The 17,735-nt window shown below is 43.9% G+C and overlaps 1 protein-coding gene across 2 annotated transcripts in view; it reads right to left on the reverse strand.

Annotated features, from left to right (window-relative positions):
- Positions 1-357: 357 nt before the first annotated feature.
- The window catches only part of otog (otogelin), an 87,357-nt gene continuing 69,979 nt past the window's right edge, over positions 358-17,735 (reverse strand). Inside the window, exons 50-57 of one of the 2 annotated variants that reach the window (XM_061750100.1) lie at positions 16,461-16,505; positions 16,027-16,102; positions 13,998-14,170; positions 13,341-13,445; positions 13,154-13,273; positions 12,870-12,915; positions 3,581-3,660; positions 358-1,913 (exon numbers count right to left, since the gene is read on the reverse strand). In XM_061750100.1, the coding sequence (XP_061606084.1) occupies positions 1,713-1,913; positions 3,581-3,660; positions 12,870-12,915; positions 13,154-13,273; positions 13,341-13,445; positions 13,998-14,170; positions 16,027-16,102; positions 16,461-16,505 (846 nt within the window). In that variant the 3' untranslated portion in view covers positions 358-1,712. The remainder of the gene's footprint in view (positions 1,914-3,580; positions 3,661-12,869; positions 12,916-13,153; positions 13,274-13,340; positions 13,446-13,997; positions 14,171-16,026; positions 16,103-16,460; positions 16,506-17,735) is intronic. The other variant, XM_061750109.1, reaches the window with a different exon arrangement.

Consider the following 17,735-nt stretch of genomic DNA (forward strand, 5'->3'; position numbering starts at 1 on the left):
TGAGTCCCACTTCCCCCTCGATATAATTTTTACCACTACAAGCCAAAAATGCATCTTGTCTGGATGTCACAATTTATAGTGCAGCTAGATTTCCCAGATGTTACGTTTTGCATTGTAGGTATGTAACTCGCAGCAAGTATATGCTTAAATGTCTGTCATTTCATGTGAGCCACAATCTGAATGATGCGTGAATTGGTGAACATTTTTTCAGGGCCCCCAAAACGCTGTACCGAGCAGTTTCTCCCTAGCGGTCTGTGACCCTGAACTGGATAAATGATGGGAAAGCCAAGTATTGTGAAGTGGTAAAGCCATGCTTACCAATCATATTTACATTTTCCTCTAATGGCAGACAAAGTCATCACAAATATTGTTACAGAGGAAATATTTATTACAAATGCAATTTGCACCATACAAAACTTTTCATCACACGTGTTTTTGTGGTTGATATGAACAGAACATGTTTTTTTACCAGGTTATTTAAAATGGAAAGATCTACAGTATAATATAGCAAAGCCAAAATGATTTCAATTTGTATTGGTATTTGTTTTCATTGATCTGATTTTTAAAAGAGCAAATGGAACCAGCGGAGGCACTGTGAACCACCGGTTAGAGCGTCTGCCTCACACTTCTGAGGACCGGGATTCAATCCCCGGCGGCGCCTGTGTGGCGTGCGGACGGTTGTTTGTTTGTATGTGCCCTGCGATTGGCTGGCGACCGGTTCAGGGTGTGCCCCGCCTCCTGCCCGATGACAGCCGGGAGAGGCTCCGGCACGCCCGCGACCCTTTCGAGGCGAACCGACTTCACAATTCACTTCAACTGAAATCTCTCACGTATGTGGAAGGTTTATCCTGGTGACTCGAGGATACAAATATTTATGCTTTGTCAGTCCCCAATAAATAAAGTGCTCCACACACAACTGGATTTAAATCAGTTAACTCTCCTTAGTTTAATATAGTTTCGAATATAGTAAAGCATAATTCCCATATCCAAATACACAGTTTTTTTTTTTAATATGTGACATGTCAAGGAATTGGATATTTTAAATTTACAAAAACCAAGCGGAAAAATACAAGCTGGACCACAAGGCATTTTTGGGAAAACTTCTTCAATATGCCTCCATTCTCAATGGAGACTTCTAAATAATTGCAAACACAGCAGTCATCCAATGAAATCCATCTCTCTTTTCATGATTTCCCCCCGACATTCTCACTTTTACGATCACTTGCATCAACCCTTTCAACTCAACTTTCACATGGGGAATTGAAAACGTATTCATTTTAGAGACAGAACTACTTGGAACTAAATCCAATAAAGCCCATATCGAAGATAAACAAGGCTTACTAGTAGGATGGATGAGCATAATAATAATGATGATTTTTGATGATACTGATACTGTCAACAGAATTCGAAAAATCCTCTTGAATTTCATGAATGAAACACAAGTCATGCTTTTTTTAAATTCTTTGAACAAATGAGTTTTGGTGACTTTTTGGTGACTATTTCTATCCCTGAAAAGGAAATCTGTCCCTCCCTCGCCCCGAGAGCTCAGAGACCCAATGTCACAGTGTGCTACGTGTTTGCCCTTCCGCACCAACTTTCTTCCAGTATATTTGCAGCCAGGAGATGAATGGACACACCGCCGAGGTTCTTTTTCCTCTCGTGTAGGACCTAACCCTTTGGGTACTGCGTGGGGGTTCCAGCAAATGCGTGCTCTACGACCACTGGCAGGAGCAATCTGTGGGTTCTTGAACGCCGTAGCTGACCCAGGTGGAGTTGCCGCTGCAGTAGAGCTGCACAGAGCGCCGCTGAAGCCCCATCTCCCGACAACACTTGCAGAAACGAGCGTACGTGTTGATGTTGTAGTTGTAGATGCTGGCAGACGGGCACTTCCCATCGCATGACACGATGTTGACCTACGGCACAAAAGCAATCGCGAAAGATGCTGATTGGTACAGATACATTGGCTGCAAATAGTGATCCTTTGAATCATCTATTAATCTTGCAAGAATTTTTGAGATTAATAGATGAATTGGATTAAAAACATTTCTATTTCAGTTCCCTTTATTCAAAAACAGGACATTAGTTCCAATGAGTTCAAACAAGTGCAGAAAATGCACCGGCATATATTGCTCATGATTCAATTACTGGTTTGGTGCAGAACATGCAAGAAAGTAGGCCAAAATGTCAATCATTGTTTTCCACAGTAAACATGTTTGCAAATGTCTTAGTTTGATTCAAGACAAAGATAATCGGTGTGCTGGCGGCACGGCGGGCGACCGGTTAGAGCGTCTGCCTCACAGTTCTGGGGACCGGGGTTCAATCCCCCCCGGCCCCGCCTGTGTGGCGTTTGCACGTTCTCCCCGTGCCTGCGTGGCTTTTCTCCGGGCACTACGCTTTCCTCCCACATCCCAAAAACATGCATTCATTGGAGACTCTCAATTGCCCGTAGGTGCAAATGGTTGTTTGTTTGTATGTGCCCTGCGATTGGCTGGCACATACAGCGGGGTGTACCCCGCCTCCTGCCCGATGATAGCTGGGATTGGCTCCGGCACGCCCGCGACCCGCGTGAGGAGAAGCGGCTCAGAAAATGGATGGAGTGGTAATCGGTCTGCTTTCATAGAGGACGACAGGAATCGGAGTAAATTTACTGTTGAGAGGCTGAAATTACAAGGATTTGGTTTCGTGAAACCATTTCTAGTCTCAACGATTGTTCAACAAAATAGTTGTCAATTAACTTGATAGTTGATTAGTTGCTGATTAATCGATCCATTGTTGCACCTCTACAGATGATACAGTAAAAATGTAAGGTCAATTTTGGCCCTTTTTTTCTACCTAAATTGCGAGGCCAAGCCCTACAAAAGGTCTCTTGGAGCCATAATCCAAACCCAACAGGAAGTCTGCCATTTTTAATTTACATTCACTTTTTGCCTTTTGTAGAGGTGATATTTTAACAAATTACTGGTAGAGATTTTATCTGATATACTTCAAACTTGGAGTGTCTCATCTAAAGATATTGAAGATAAAAAGTTCTTAAAAATAAAAAAATGTCATTCCGTCACTGATGGTGTCGTGGTACACTCGCCTGACTTTGGCGCGGGCAGCGTGGGTTCAGTTCCCACTCAGTGACGGTGTGAATGTGAGTGCGAATGGTCGTCCGTGTCTATATCTGCAAGCAATTACTTCTTCGTAGTCATGGCACCACCTACTGGCAAACTTGGTACACACAATAAAACTTCATGAGGTGATCCCTGTTCCTATTCCTTGTAAAGGTATTCACATTTTTGACCTTACAATCACCAACTTGAACTTATCTTGTTGACATTTTGTGATCCACCAAAACAAAGTAGCACATAATTGTGAAGTGGAACAGAAAGCATATGCAGTTTTCTCCATTTTACGCGCGCTCTGCATCTGTATTCAAAGGATCTGAAATGTGCCAGTACCCCAACGTGGCCAGGGTGCGAGGGCCCTTAATTAGCTGCTCGCAGCTCTAGTTTCTAGTTCATTGTTTGTATGGATGGATGGTGGTTTGGTTAGTACGGTGGGTTAGTGATTCCCAAAACACACGCATGAAACATACCGGTCTGTTACTGCGACAGTCATTCTTCCTAATAGTCATCCTCACTGTCACCTTCTGACACGCCTTCCCATCTTCTTTGCCTGTGTACACAAAGGCAAAGCAAACCACATTGGAACGAATGAAACACAAACTGTCATCCTCCCCTATAACATATAAAATCCCATGCGAGCTTGAGAGAGAAGGCTAAGGAGGAAGAAGAGCACTGACGTTCTGAATAATGCACAAGCTGCAAGATTGAACCATTTAGATGAGGAAGGGAATTTAAAAAAAAAAAGCGAAAGTATACACGTACCGGGAAATCTGGACCAATCACACCTTCAAACTATTTAACCCTCATGCTGTGTTCATTTCATGTTCAACAATTTGGTGTTCCTGGTCAGAAATGACCCGTTCCATTAAAAATCACCATTCTGCATTCATCCAAATGATCACTACTTGAGTTGAGTTAGATATCTAAACTAACTTAAATTTTGATACATATTACATGTTTGGAATTCGTGGGGATTAATTATCTGATCTTATACACTTGAAAGCAAGTTCTAAAAAAAACAATGACTGGAATATTTTGACTATAAGAAATATTCAGATGACACATGGCATACTGTTTAGAACAGAGCACTTTGGGTCAAAATGATCAAGGACATTTGCTTTGAAACGATTTGCATTTTTATACAGTCAAAAAAGAAACACCTGTTGTGTTCCCGGTCAAAAGTGACCATGAATATTTTACATTTGTGAAGAATCAAAATGATTCCAAAATATCACTTGACATTTTTACAATCCTCCAAGAGCAATGTCTTCATACATTAACAAACAATTAACAAGAACAAGAATAATAACATGTTAACCAGTTCATCCCATGTTTTCCCCAGGCTTGTTTCCTCTGATCGAACTGATGCGAATTCTGTTTGGCATTTACATAACCATGGAAGAGAGACAAGCTTGCTTTGTTCCAGCCACTGTCGCAGCAGTTTAAAGTGCTTCAGTGATGATGCCGGAGCCGCATTTATCTCCGCATGAGGAATGGACGGAATGTGCTTGGACCTGCTGACAGGTCAACGAAGGCAATCTATTAAGAGGCTGTGTAAAAAATGGGAGTATGGGGTGCCGAACCCTCTGATACGGGCTGTTTGGTCCCTTTAAGACCAGTGTCAGAGTTTGGTCTGCCTTGCCGGACTCCTTTCCGGTGAGGGTTGGACTCCGCCAAGGCTGCCCTTTGTCACCGATTCTGTTCAGAACTTTTACGGACAGAATTTCCCGGAGCAGCCGAGACGTAGAGGGGGTCCGGTTTGGTGGCCTCAGTATTGCATCTTTGCTTCTTCAGACGATGTGGTTCTGTTGGCTTCATCAAGCTGTGATCTCCAACTTTCACTGGAGGGGTTCGCAGCTGAGTGTGAAGCGGCTGGGATAAGAATCAGCACCTCAAAATCTGAGCCCATGGTCCTCAGTCAGAAAAGGGTGGAGTGCCCTCTCCAGGTCGGGGATGAGATCCTGCCCCAAGTGGAGGAGTTCAAGCATCTTGTGGTCTTGTTCACGAGTGAGGGAAGAACGGAACGGGAGATCGACAGGCGGATCGGCGCAGCGTCTGCGGTGATGCGGACTTTGTATCGGTCCGTTGTGGTGAAGAAGGAGCTAAGACGAAAGGCGAAGCTCTCATTTTACTGGTCGATCTACGTTCCTACCCTCACCTCTGGTCACGAGCTGTGGGTCGTGACCCAAACAACAAGATCGCGGATACAAGCGGCCGGAACGAGTTTCCGCCGCAAGGTGGTCTCCCTTAGAGATAGGATGAGAAGCTCGGTCATCCGTGAGGGGCTCAGAGTAGAGCCGCTGCTCCTCTGCATTGCGAGGGGCCAAATGAGGTGGCTCAGGCATCCGTTTAGGATGCCTCCTGGACGCCTCCCCGGTGAGGTGTTGCGGGCACGTCCCACCGGGAGGAGACCCCGGGGACGACCCAGGACACGCTCGAGAGACTGTCTCTCGGCTGGCCTGGGAACACCTCGGGATCCCCTCAGAAGAGCTGGAGGAAGTGGCTGGGGAGAGAGAAGTCTGGGCTTCCCTGCTAAAGCTACTGCCCCCGCGACCTGACCTCGGATAAGCGGAAGAAAATGGATGGATGGATAAACATCTAAGAGTCCTGTGATGCATTCATCGAAATAAGGAAAAGTAATCAAAATGTAATCAAATGTAATGAGTTATATTTGAGAAAGTAATTGCAATAATTACACTACTATTACATTTTCAACATTGTAACTTGTAATGGTAACAAACTTCATTTCCAAAGTAATCATTCCAACACTGTCTAGGAACGACAGTATGTTAGACGTGGACAGCACAATGCCTCGCATAACAGCTTTTGTTTCCCAACAAGCTCTCTGTTGCGGTCGAAGAATGAAGCAACATGCAAACCTTCTACAGCAGCTACTTGAAAACTGTCCACAAACACCAAACCTATCTACGATATGCTATGGCGACATGCACACATCGAAGGCCGACGACTGGGCCTCTACAAACAGCACATTGTTGGAAATCAACAATGCACTGCCCAGCCAGTGCGAAATGGGGAGTGAGTGTCGTTTTGTGTACAATTCTGCAGGGAAGGCAGGGCAAGTCTCTCTCAAGTGTCACGTCTTTTTCTCATCATCGAAAGGAACTCCACCTCATTTTGCGGAAAAAAATAATTCTATGAAAACCCATGCAAACACCATCATCAATGTTGTTACAGAATGTAGAATAAGGTAAACAGTCTGGTTATCGTTGTCACAACCTCTGCTGGAATGTATATTTTCATCAGAAATACAATGGACAATATTTCAGGTTGTACCGCATGTAGGATTGGCACAGCAATGGTCTGAAATGGAAACTGACACCACTGACTTCCCAAAAGGACAACTGAGCTGAGGACAGGCTCACATACTACACGCACGCACAAAATAGTATGTGTTATTTTATTATATAATACAACCCCAATTCCAATGAAGTTGGGACGTTGTGTTAAATGTAAATCAAAACAGAATACAATGATTTGCAAATCATGTTCAACCTATATTGAATTGAATACACTACAAATACAAGATAGTTCATGTTCAAACTGATAAACTTGATTGTTTTTAGCAAATAATCATTCACTTAGAATTTGATGGCTGCAACCCGTTCCAAAAAAGCTGGGACAGGTGGCAAAAAAGACGGAGAAAGTTGAGGAATGCTCATCAAACACGTGTTTGGAACATCCCACATTTGAACAGGCTAATGGGGAACAGGTGGGGGGCATGATTGGGTAGAAAAGGAGCTTCCCTGAATTGCTCCGTCATTCCCAAGCAAAGATGGGGCGAGGTTCACCTCTTTGTGAACAAGTGCATGAGGAAATAGTCCAACAGTTTAAGGACAATGTTCCTCAACGTACAATCAGGCGGCACTGCATCAAAAACCGACATCAATGTGTAAATGATATCACCACATGGGCTCAGGAACACTTCAGAAAACCAATGTCAGTAAATACAGTTCGGCACTACATCCGTAAGTGCAACTTAAAACTATGCAAAGCAAAAGCCATTTATTAACAACAGCCAGAAACGCTGCCGACTTCTCTGGGCTCGAGCTCATCTAAGATGGACTGATGCAAAGTGGAAAAGTCTTCTGTGGTCCGACAAATTTCAAAGGCCAGCATCTGTGATGGTATGGGGCTGTGTTAGTGGGTAACGTACACATCTGTGAAGGCACCATTAATGCTGAAAGGTACATACTGGTTTTGGAGAAACATATGCTGCCATCCAAGCAACGTCTTTTTCATGGACGCCCCTGCTTATTTCAGCAAGACGATGCCAAACCACATTCTGCACACGTTACAACAGCGTGGCTTCGCAGTAAAAGAGTGCGGGTACCAGACTGTCCTGCCTGCAGACCAGACCTGTCTCCCATTGAAAATGTGCGGCTCATTATGAAGCGTAAAATACGACAACGGAGACCCCGGACTGTTGAACAGCTGATGCTGTACATCAAGCAAGAATGGGAAAGAATTCCACCTCCAAAGCTTCAACAATTAGTGTCCTCAGTTCCCAAACATTTATTGAACCTTGTTAAAAGAAAAGGTGATGTAACACAGTGGTAAACATGAGCCTGTCCCAGCTTTTTTGGAACGTGTTGCATCCATAAAATTCTAAGTTAATGATTATTTGCTAAAAACAATCAAGTTTATCCGTTTGAACATTAAATATCTTGTCTTTGTCGTGTATTCAATTAAATATAGGTCGAACATGAATTGCAAATCATTGTATTTTGTTTTTATTTATGTTTAACACAAAATCCCAACTTAATTGGAATTGGGGTTGTACAATGGTTTCAATGTTACAAAAGTAATGCTCCTCTGGACGTGTCCAAACCATCGAAGTCTGCTCTCTCTAATTTTGTCTCCAAAAGGCTGTCCCTCTGATGAGCTCATTTCTAATTTGATCCAACCTGGTCACTCCGAGAGCGAACCTCAACATCTTCATTTCCGCCACCTCCAGCTCTGCTTCCTGTTGTTTCTTCAGTGCCGCTGTCTCTAATCCGTACATCCTGGCTGGCCTCACCACTGTTTTCTAAACTTTGCCCTTCATCCTAGCAGAGACTCTTCTGTCACATAACACACCTGACACCTTCCTCCACCCGTTCCAAACTGCTTGGACCCGTTTCTTCACTTCCTGACCACGCTCACCATTGCTCTGGACGGTTGACCCCAAGTATTTCAAATCCTCCACCCTTGCTATCTCTTCTCCCTGTAGCCTCACTCTTCCCCCACCACCACTCTCATTCATGCACATATATTCTGTTTTACTTCAGCTAATCTTCATTGCTCTGCTTTCCAGTGCATGCCTCCATCTTTCAAACTGTAGATCTAGAGAAAGCCTATGACAGAGTACCCAGAGAGGAACTGTGGTACTGCATGCAGACGTCTGGAGTGGCAGAGAAGTATGTTAGAATAATACAGGACATGTACGAGGGCAGCCGAACAGCGGTGAGGTGTGCTGTAGGTGTGACAGACGAATTTAAGGTGGAGGTGGGACTGCATCAGGGATCAGCCCTGAGCCCCTTCCTGTTTGCAGTGGTGATGGATGGGCTGACAGATGAGGTTAGACTGGAATCCCCGAGGACCATGAGGTTTGCAGATGACGTTGTGATCTGCAGTGAAAGCAGGGAGCAGCTCGAGGAACAAAAGACACAATGTAACTCCTTCTGACCTTCTCTGTACTTTTCCATCAACATCCTCAAGGCAAATAATGCATCTGTGGTACTCTATAGTTCCCACAGCTCTGCACATCACCCTTGTTCTTAAAAATGGGCACCAGCACACTTTTCCTCCATTCCTCAGGCATTTTCTCACACGCAAGAATTCTATTGAACAAGATGGTCAAAAAGTCCACAGCCACGTCTCCTGGATGCCATACATCTACAAGGAATGTCATCAGGACAAACTGCCTTTCTATTTTTCATCCTCTTTAATGCCTTTCTAACTCTCCCCTTACTCATTATTGCCACTTCCTGGTCCACCACACTTGCCTATTCTACTCTACCTTCTCTCTCATTTTCCTCATTCATCAACTCCTCGAAATATTCTTTCCATCTAACTGGCACACTCCTGGCACCAGTCAACATATTTCCATCGCTATTCTTAATCACCCTAACCTGCTACACATCCTTCCCATCTCTATCCCTCTTTCTGGCCAGCCTGTATAGATCCTTTTCTCCTTCTTTAGTATCCAACCTGCCATACATGTCATCATATGCCTCGTTTGGCCTTTGCCACCTCTACCTTTGCCCTGTGTCGCATCTCAATGTATTCCTTTCGCCAGTCCTTGGTCCTCTCAGTGTCCCACTTCTTCTTAGCTAACCTTTTTCCTTGTATGATTTCCTGTACAGTGAGGTTCACACCACCAAGTCTCCTTCTCTCCTTTCCTGCCAGGAGATACACCAGGAACTCTCCTGCCTGCCTCTCTGATCACCTTGGGTGCAGTGGTCCAGTCTTCTGGAAGCTCCTCCTGTCCAGCAAGAGCCTGTCTCACCTCTTCCCGAAAAGCTGCACAACACTCGTCCTGTCTCAGCTTCCACCACATGGTTCTCTGTTCTGCCTTTGTCTTCCTAATCTTCCTCCCCACCACCAGAGTCATCTTACACTCCACCATCCTATGCTGTCTAGCCACACTCTCCCCTACCACGACCTTACAGTCGGTAACCTCCTTCAGATGACATCGTCTGCACAAGATGTAATCCACCTGCGTGCTTCTACCTCCGCTCTTGTCCTGATGCAACCCTCTGCATTTATCCGGGCTTGGGACCGGCCTACAGATTGCACTGGCTTGTGCCCCCCCATAGGGCTGCAGTTCAACGCTAACACACAATGTACGAACACCACCATTGACGAGCTAACGAAAATTAGCATTGAACTCTCAAAAACACATACAAACAGGCAATATAACACTTTCTGGCAGTGGCGTAACTTTGATGTGAAAGGGTGGAGGGAGGCAAATATTTTTTGTGCCCCCCACTCCCCACGACAGTTTTTTTCCATGATTGTAAATGAAACAAATGGGTGTACTTGAGGGTCACATGCGGAGAACAATTATGTCGATAAGCCTCAAGCAGCGGTTCTCAAAGTGTGGTTTGTGGCGGGCTCCATCGAGTGCGGTTGTGCCAAACTAACTTTTGTTGTGTGCCACATCATTTCCTCAGAGGGCCTTTATGACTATGAAAACCATATAAATGTATAGTCACTTAAAAATATTTCAGATGCACAATTGCTCTGGAAATTGATTGTTACACATATTGTTAACAATGAACTGATTTTGAAATCAGAAGCCCTGGAAAATCCAATTGTGGCACACAAATAAGTGTAGAACAATTGTTCAATTTATGTTAAGAAGGGAGTTGTTGGAACATCTTGTAATATCTGTTAAAAGTGGAAGAAAATGCATGAAAAGAACAATCCCATTTAGCAAGAAACATGAAGTAGACACTTGAATTGCTTTACTGTGCTACATGAAGTGATGCAGCAGGCTGGATCTGGTCCCCGGGCCCAGGTGTCAAACCCTGTGCTCTGGTCGTATGTGGCAGAATCACTGAAAAAAGTGAAAACTGTGCAAGATGTTCCAGTGGCTTCAACTTTGTTTTTCTTTAAATCCAGTACAATACCGCCACCCATCCATTTCCTGTACCACTTCTCCTCACTAGGGTCCCAGCTGTGCTGGAGCCTATCCCAGCTGTCCTCGGGCGAGAGGCAGGGTACACCCTGAACCGGTCGCCAGCCAATCGCAGGGCACATATAAGCAATCATTCACACTCACATTCACACCTACGGGCAATTTAGAGTCTTCAATCAACCTAGCACGCATGTTTTTGGGATGTGGGAGGAAACCGGAGTACCCGGAGAAAACCCACGCAGGCACGGGGAGAACATGCAAACTCCACACTGGTGGGGCCGGGATTTGAACCCCGGTCCGCAGAACTGTGAGGCAGCTGTGCTAACCAGTCGCTCACTGTGCCGCCACAATTCATTTGCATTTCATCATTTAGAAATGTTTGTTTTCAAACATTTATTGATGTAAAATTTCTACTTAACTTTGATGTCCAATACATCGTCATTGAATAACTAAGTACAGTTTTTTTATGTCCTATATTGAAGCACAGTGTTAATATTCCCACTGTTCATAATGTTACAATATTAAATATACTTTATAGGAATAAAACCTGTGCCTCATCTTACACTTCTGTATTTTAATTTTGGTCACTCTGGTGGTACTTGGAGACCCAAGTATTTTTATCTGTTAGGTATTTGTTTACTGCTGTCGGTTGTACTTGATTGTGAATCAAGCATGTTATGGCATTAGCCGCACATTATACACACTCACTGTCTCGAATTCGCGCTCACACGCACGCACGCGCGCACTCTATTAAGAAATATAATCAATGATAGACGCCGAGAGCTAGCTTACTACCAACCAGAGCAAAGCTGTTTTCCATATTCAAAATGAGGAGATGAGCATTCCAATCATCAAATATGAATGAGAGATCCACCCAGCTCATCTGCCAGGTGTTTTGGACCAACTAGAATAGCTTGAAATAGCTTAGCCTCTTTGGCATAACACAACCGAAAATATCTTGCAAACCTGATAGAGGCCATCCAAGCGTTCATAAAATGAAAGAAAAGAAAATGGGTGCGGCACGAGACCTTTAGTGCGTGTAGGAGTGGCACACGTTAAGAGCGACTGGTAAATATATCCATCCATCCATCCCTTTTCTGTCCCGCTCATCCTCACTACGGTCGCGGGCGCGCTGGAGCCTATCCCGGGTGAGAGGCGGGGTACACCGGCCGATGGCGGGTCACATATACCATTCTCGTGTGTGTGTGTGTTCCGGGTTTTGTCTTCCCCTCCCTGTTTCACACGCACACCTGCTCCTGTGAGCATCTTCACCACCTGTGCCTCGTTCCCCCTAATTACACCTTGCATTTAACCTCGTGTCTCCTTCCCTCTCGTCGCACCTTGTCGTCGCGTTCCAGCGTTCCTTGTTTCCACGTCACAGACTCACAGTAAGACTCGACCTTGTTCCCATTATCGACCTCGCCTCTTTGCCTCATGTTTTTGGATACTGTTGCCTTTCTTGGATTGCCTGCCTGTGTACCGACCTATGCCCGTCTATTAAACCTCTCTTTTTGGAAACTGTCCATTTGTTTTGGAGTCGTGCATTTTTGGGTCCTATCCGCTGTTCCGTTCATGACAACCATATTCACACTCACGTTAACGTTCTTCATTTAAATGTGCTTGTACTATTTTTATTATTTTTTTTTTATTAAAGTTGTCTACATTTTAGATTTTCACCTATCGCGGGTGGGTCCGGAACACGTATTTCCCGCAATGAACGGAGTTTGACTGGATACCAAATATTGTTCTGTTCTTTTTCTGTTGCATGCAGTCTGAAATGGTTTAACAATTGAGAGGACTGTCCTGCTTGGGGCCTGGAGGTTGCAATCGAATGTTTCATGCGTTACATCAGTAACGTCGCGGAGGGAGGGAGTACATTGTTGAATATCAACGATAGCATGAGTAATCCTAGTGGTTTTGGTACCTCTTTCACAGTTTGTGTTTACAGTGGGAGTCAGTGAGCTAACAGGAAAAGGAAAGAGAGGAAATCCAGTACCTGGTGGGATTTGTACATGATGGTAAGCTCACTGATGTGAATACTCAGAAGACAATCACGATACCAGAACGGGACACGATTTTGACAACGCAGCTGTGCCGTGCTCACGTCACATACTCACATGTCTTGCAACATCCGTCCACGTAACTTACGACAGTTCCTCCGATCTGCGTGAATAAGCGAGTCAAAAGTAATCAATCACCACCAAAAGTACACAGTTGATCATTTGCTTCATTTCAAGGTGTGGAACTGACTGTTGCTTATAATTGGGAACCCAAAAAAAATCCATCCATCCATCCATCCATCCATGGCAGCAATGATAATAACGGTAGTAAATGTTTTGACCTGATACTGAAATGGACACAAGCAATTGTTGATATATGTAACGCGTACGATAATGCTGACCTTCGTACACTCCGTTTCATTGAAAGGGGGACAGCTGAAGGGGTAGGAGATCATTGTCGGGCCGAACAGCGTGTCTGTGCATTCAAACTTCAGGCAGTTGGACACCCAAGATTTCCCTGGCTGAAAAAAACAATGATGAATCTGTAGAACTATAATATAGTGACTGATTGGATGTACACGAACTAACCTTATAGAGAATTGTCGAGCCATTCTCATGAGTGTAAAGGCAGGAGATGTTCTTACAAACTCCACAGCATGTTGACTGCTCTTTTGCAGGCAGATAGATCTGATTCTAGAACACAAACAAAACCAACGGGTCATGAAAAGTAAGGTAACATAACCCCTAAATAATACAAGGTCATATGTTGCAAGAATATACTGACTATTTACTTTGTTGCATCCATAAAATTCAAAGTTAATGATTATTTGCTAAAAACAATCAAGTTTATCCGTTTGAACATTAACTAGCTTGTCTTTGTAGTGCATTCAATGAAATATAGGTTGCACATGATTTGCAAATCCTTGTATTCTGTTTTGATTTATGTTTAACACAACTTCATTGGAATTGGGGTTGGTATTACTGCATGCGAATGCGAAGACAGAAATGCACATTTTAATTTCATGATTTCCCAAACTACCATTGAACATTGGGCCTCATTTTACAAATCAGGATTCCAGCTCCCTATCGTGGAAGACCATAAAACATGATCAATAATTGCAAGCTCAGAGAAATTGAGAGAAAGTGATAAAACAGGTTTCAGGCAGTTTTACTTTGAATTCCTATTTTTTTTTTTAACCCAGATCAATTCCAAGTTCAGGTTTATTATTAATTACAATGTCTTACTAGCTGGCAGAGGGCAGAGCAGTTGGTGCTGCTGATCCGCAGTACGTGAAAACCGCTGGATGTGTCCAGAACACGGCTGCACTGCCTGCTGTAGCACAAGCCGTCCTCGCCGTGTTCCACCAGGGTCTGACCGGGCCGGAGCACACCCTGGTACACACAAACAGCTTCTCGCACTGCACACACACGGCCACAGTCAGGGTTCCATGGTTGGAATGAAAATGTGATGTGGAGAATAAACAGCCAAACTGTTCAGTTTGATGCCAAATCCTTCAAGTAAATAAAACTGCAACCAACTTCGCTATCCAGTTTGTCTCACATAAAGTTCCTGTGAAACAGTGCTTAGGGACATCGAATACTTTTCGACCCTAAATTTGATAACACTTTACTCCAAATATAGAGGCATATTTTTTTAAATACTTTATTTTCAATTTTAGAATGTATGCGAACATGAACATAAGAACAGACGGGGTAAAGGTGAAAACAAACAACAAGGAACCGACTTCAACACCACTTCTGAAACACGTCTCGGAGAGGTCAGATGTGCATGAATGGAATTGTTCTGGTGTAAGCTTTTTAATTGATTTAAAAAGTTCTAGTCAGTCAGTCGATACCGCACATTTGTAGGAGCTGACAAGCTGTCTTGCCACAAATTTGTCCACAACTGTTCATCGATTGTAACATCGGGATCTGACTCCCATTTCAGTCTCGATTTATGCAAGCCAGGTTTTGGAGCCTCTTCCATCAACACACAATCAATTCTGGAAATATATTTTGCTTTGTTCCCCTCCGGCGGCACGGTGGGGATGAATGGTTAGCGCCTAAGTGTGAAAAATGTCAGGGGGTCTGAATACTTTCCGTAGCCACTGTACTTGAAACCTTCACCTCCCTTGAATGCAATGCTTTCACTCAAGCTAAAAGTTGCATGTGCAGGTGTGACTTCTCTTGTCACCTCATGATTCTATTTGATTACAATTCATAGGGCTATGATTCAATTTGATGAACAATTATTTGATTCATGAATCTTGATTTTTTTTTTTTTTTTTTTTAATTATAAAATCAGGCGGCACGGTCTGCCTCACAGTTCTGCGGACCTGGGATCAAATCCGGCCTCGCCTGCGTGGAGTTTGCATGTTCTCCCTGTGCCTGTGTGGGGTTTCTACGGGTACTCCGGTTTCCTCCCACATCCCCAAAACATACACGGTATGTTAATCGAAGACTAAATTGCCTGTAGGTGTGAAAGTCAATGCGAATCGTCGTTTGTTTACATGCGCCCTCCGATTGGCTGACGACCAGTTGAGGGCGTTCCCCGCCTCTCGCCCGAAGACAGCTGGAATAGGCTCCAGCACGCCGGCGAGCCTAGTGAGGAGAAGCGGTACGGAAAATGGATGGATGGATTTGAAATGTTCTTAACGTTATTCATGGCAGGTAAAGTCATTTCAGCACCTAAGTTAGCCATCAGGAAGGATCTTAACTGGACATAACAGAGAAACCTCTGGTTGCATAAATGATATTTCCTTTGCAGGTCTTTAAATGGCATGAGCAGTCCAGTCTCAAAACAATCCTCAAGGTGTTGAATTCATTGATGATGTCATATATCCAAAATCTTATTGCCAAGAGTTTTGGGTCTGAGTTTGACACACCCACTTTCAATCCAAGACGTTTGTTGTGAACGTCCTGGCAAATGCTAATTAGGGTTGGCTGGCATGTTGTCGTCTAGCATTATGCTTTTCTTTCAGGGTGTGTCGTCCAATTCGTGTCCAGGAAGCGGTGTCACTGCCGCCGCCGAAAGATGAAATTAACCTCATTTGAGCAAGTATCGAGACAGAAAACAAGCACTGTAATCATGGTTGTACATTCAATTTAATGCAATTAGGTCTGCCACTCAAACGTCTTCTAAAACGTGCATCGCATATTGTAGTGATGGAAACTGAGGAATGCATCGCCAAACTCATTTTACGTTTCATTTAGCAATGCGATACCAGACTTTTCGGACCCTGGATTGAAACCAATTGGAACCAGCAATACTCACCACACTTGTATCTTTTGCAGGCACACTGGTTTTGTGGGTCAGACAGCAACGAATGCTCCAGCTGAGGAGCCTCTCCCTGCACAACACAAACAAAAGCGCAACCAGGATCAGGATTAGAAGGAACTTTATTCTCCCAGAGGGAAATTTGCTTTGACCGCTACAACATTTTGTCACAAAGGAGACAACTACAACATTAAAACACGACAGACAACATGGCAAAGGCGCAGCAAGCAGACATAATGAGAGCTGCTGATGAATACAACATTATTTATTTAAATGTAATTGAAATAAAACAGTGGCAGCAGTAAGAACAGAAAGAACAATGGAATTATAAGAACTATGGACACCTATGTAAAATAATTCCAAACCAATCAAGTCAAAAGAATTTCTGATCTGATGTGTTCGACAAACATGTACATAAGAGGCCGACTGACCATTACCGGTCCACAAGTCATTTGGTCCTGGGCCGCACAGACAGACTAAACAAAAAAGATTTGGTTATTTATATTTTATCATCAGAGCCTAAAATAAGTTTTATTTGGGAAATAACGTGCATTAGTCAGAAACTTAATCTCGGGCACAAGTCACAAGCTTTTACACACACAAACTACTGAAAGGCTCACATAAACATGAGTCAAACATGCTCATGACCACTTGTCCAATGCTGTTATAAACACTCGTCAAATACTCTCATACGCACGATTGAAAGTCTCTCTCTCATAAACAATAGTCAATCGCGTTTGCGCTCACATATTCATGTCACGCACAAGGCAATCACGTTCATGCGTGCAAGTCACTGGCGCTCACGCATGCCTGGTATTGGCGCTCACGCACGCATAGCGATCACATTCGCACGCATGTCACTGGCGCTCACGCACACGTCACGGATGCTCACACGTTCATGTAACTGACTCTCACGCATCACATTCACGTGCGCGTCAATTATGCACACAAGCGAATAGTGAACCTCAGCCAGCCGTGGCCCAATGGTTAAGATCGTCGCCTGCCACCGTGGGGGACCTAGGTTCAGGACCCCGACCGGACCGTCCGCCAACATCCCCCGGACTCACGGCTGCGGTGTCCTTGAGGGAGACACCGATACCCCGAAATGCTCCCCGGGCGCTTCGGCTGCCCCCTGCTCCAGTGTGTTCCACTAACGTGTATGTGTTCACTGTGACGGGTTCAATGCAGAGAACAAACTTTGTGTGCACGCATGCATGCATGTTCATGACAATAACGGTCATTCTTCTTGTTCTTAATTGAGTGCGGTAGTTTAGTTCAAAACATGAAACTCATGATAGATAGATAGGTGGTGAAAGGATTCAAGGAATTTTATTGTCAATAGTGAAACTCGTGTAATAGAGATGCACAGAGTCAAAATATATGTATAAGATATATATATATATATAGATTATATAAGACTTTTATACATATATCTCAATAAATTAGAATATGGCCAAAAAGTCCATTTTTTTTCAGTACTCATAGATGACAAACACTGAAGTACTTTTCAGAGGGCAAATTCCTGCCCAATTTCTACATTAAAAATGACTATTTCTTGAATTAATTGTTTTTCGTGTTATATTTTAGTTTCTAAATCTGGGTTTTTTTATTTGCTATGAGCTATAATGCAGATGATGTTGGCTTCATCAAGCCATGATCTCCAACTCTCACTGGAGCGGTTCGCAGCAGTGTGAGAAGCGGCTGGG

Source organism: Phyllopteryx taeniolatus, chromosome 2 (genome assembly GCF_024500385.1).
Source record: "Phyllopteryx taeniolatus isolate TA_2022b chromosome 2, UOR_Ptae_1.2, whole genome shotgun sequence".
NCBI lineage: Eukaryota > Metazoa > Chordata > Actinopteri > Syngnathiformes > Syngnathidae > Phyllopteryx > Phyllopteryx taeniolatus.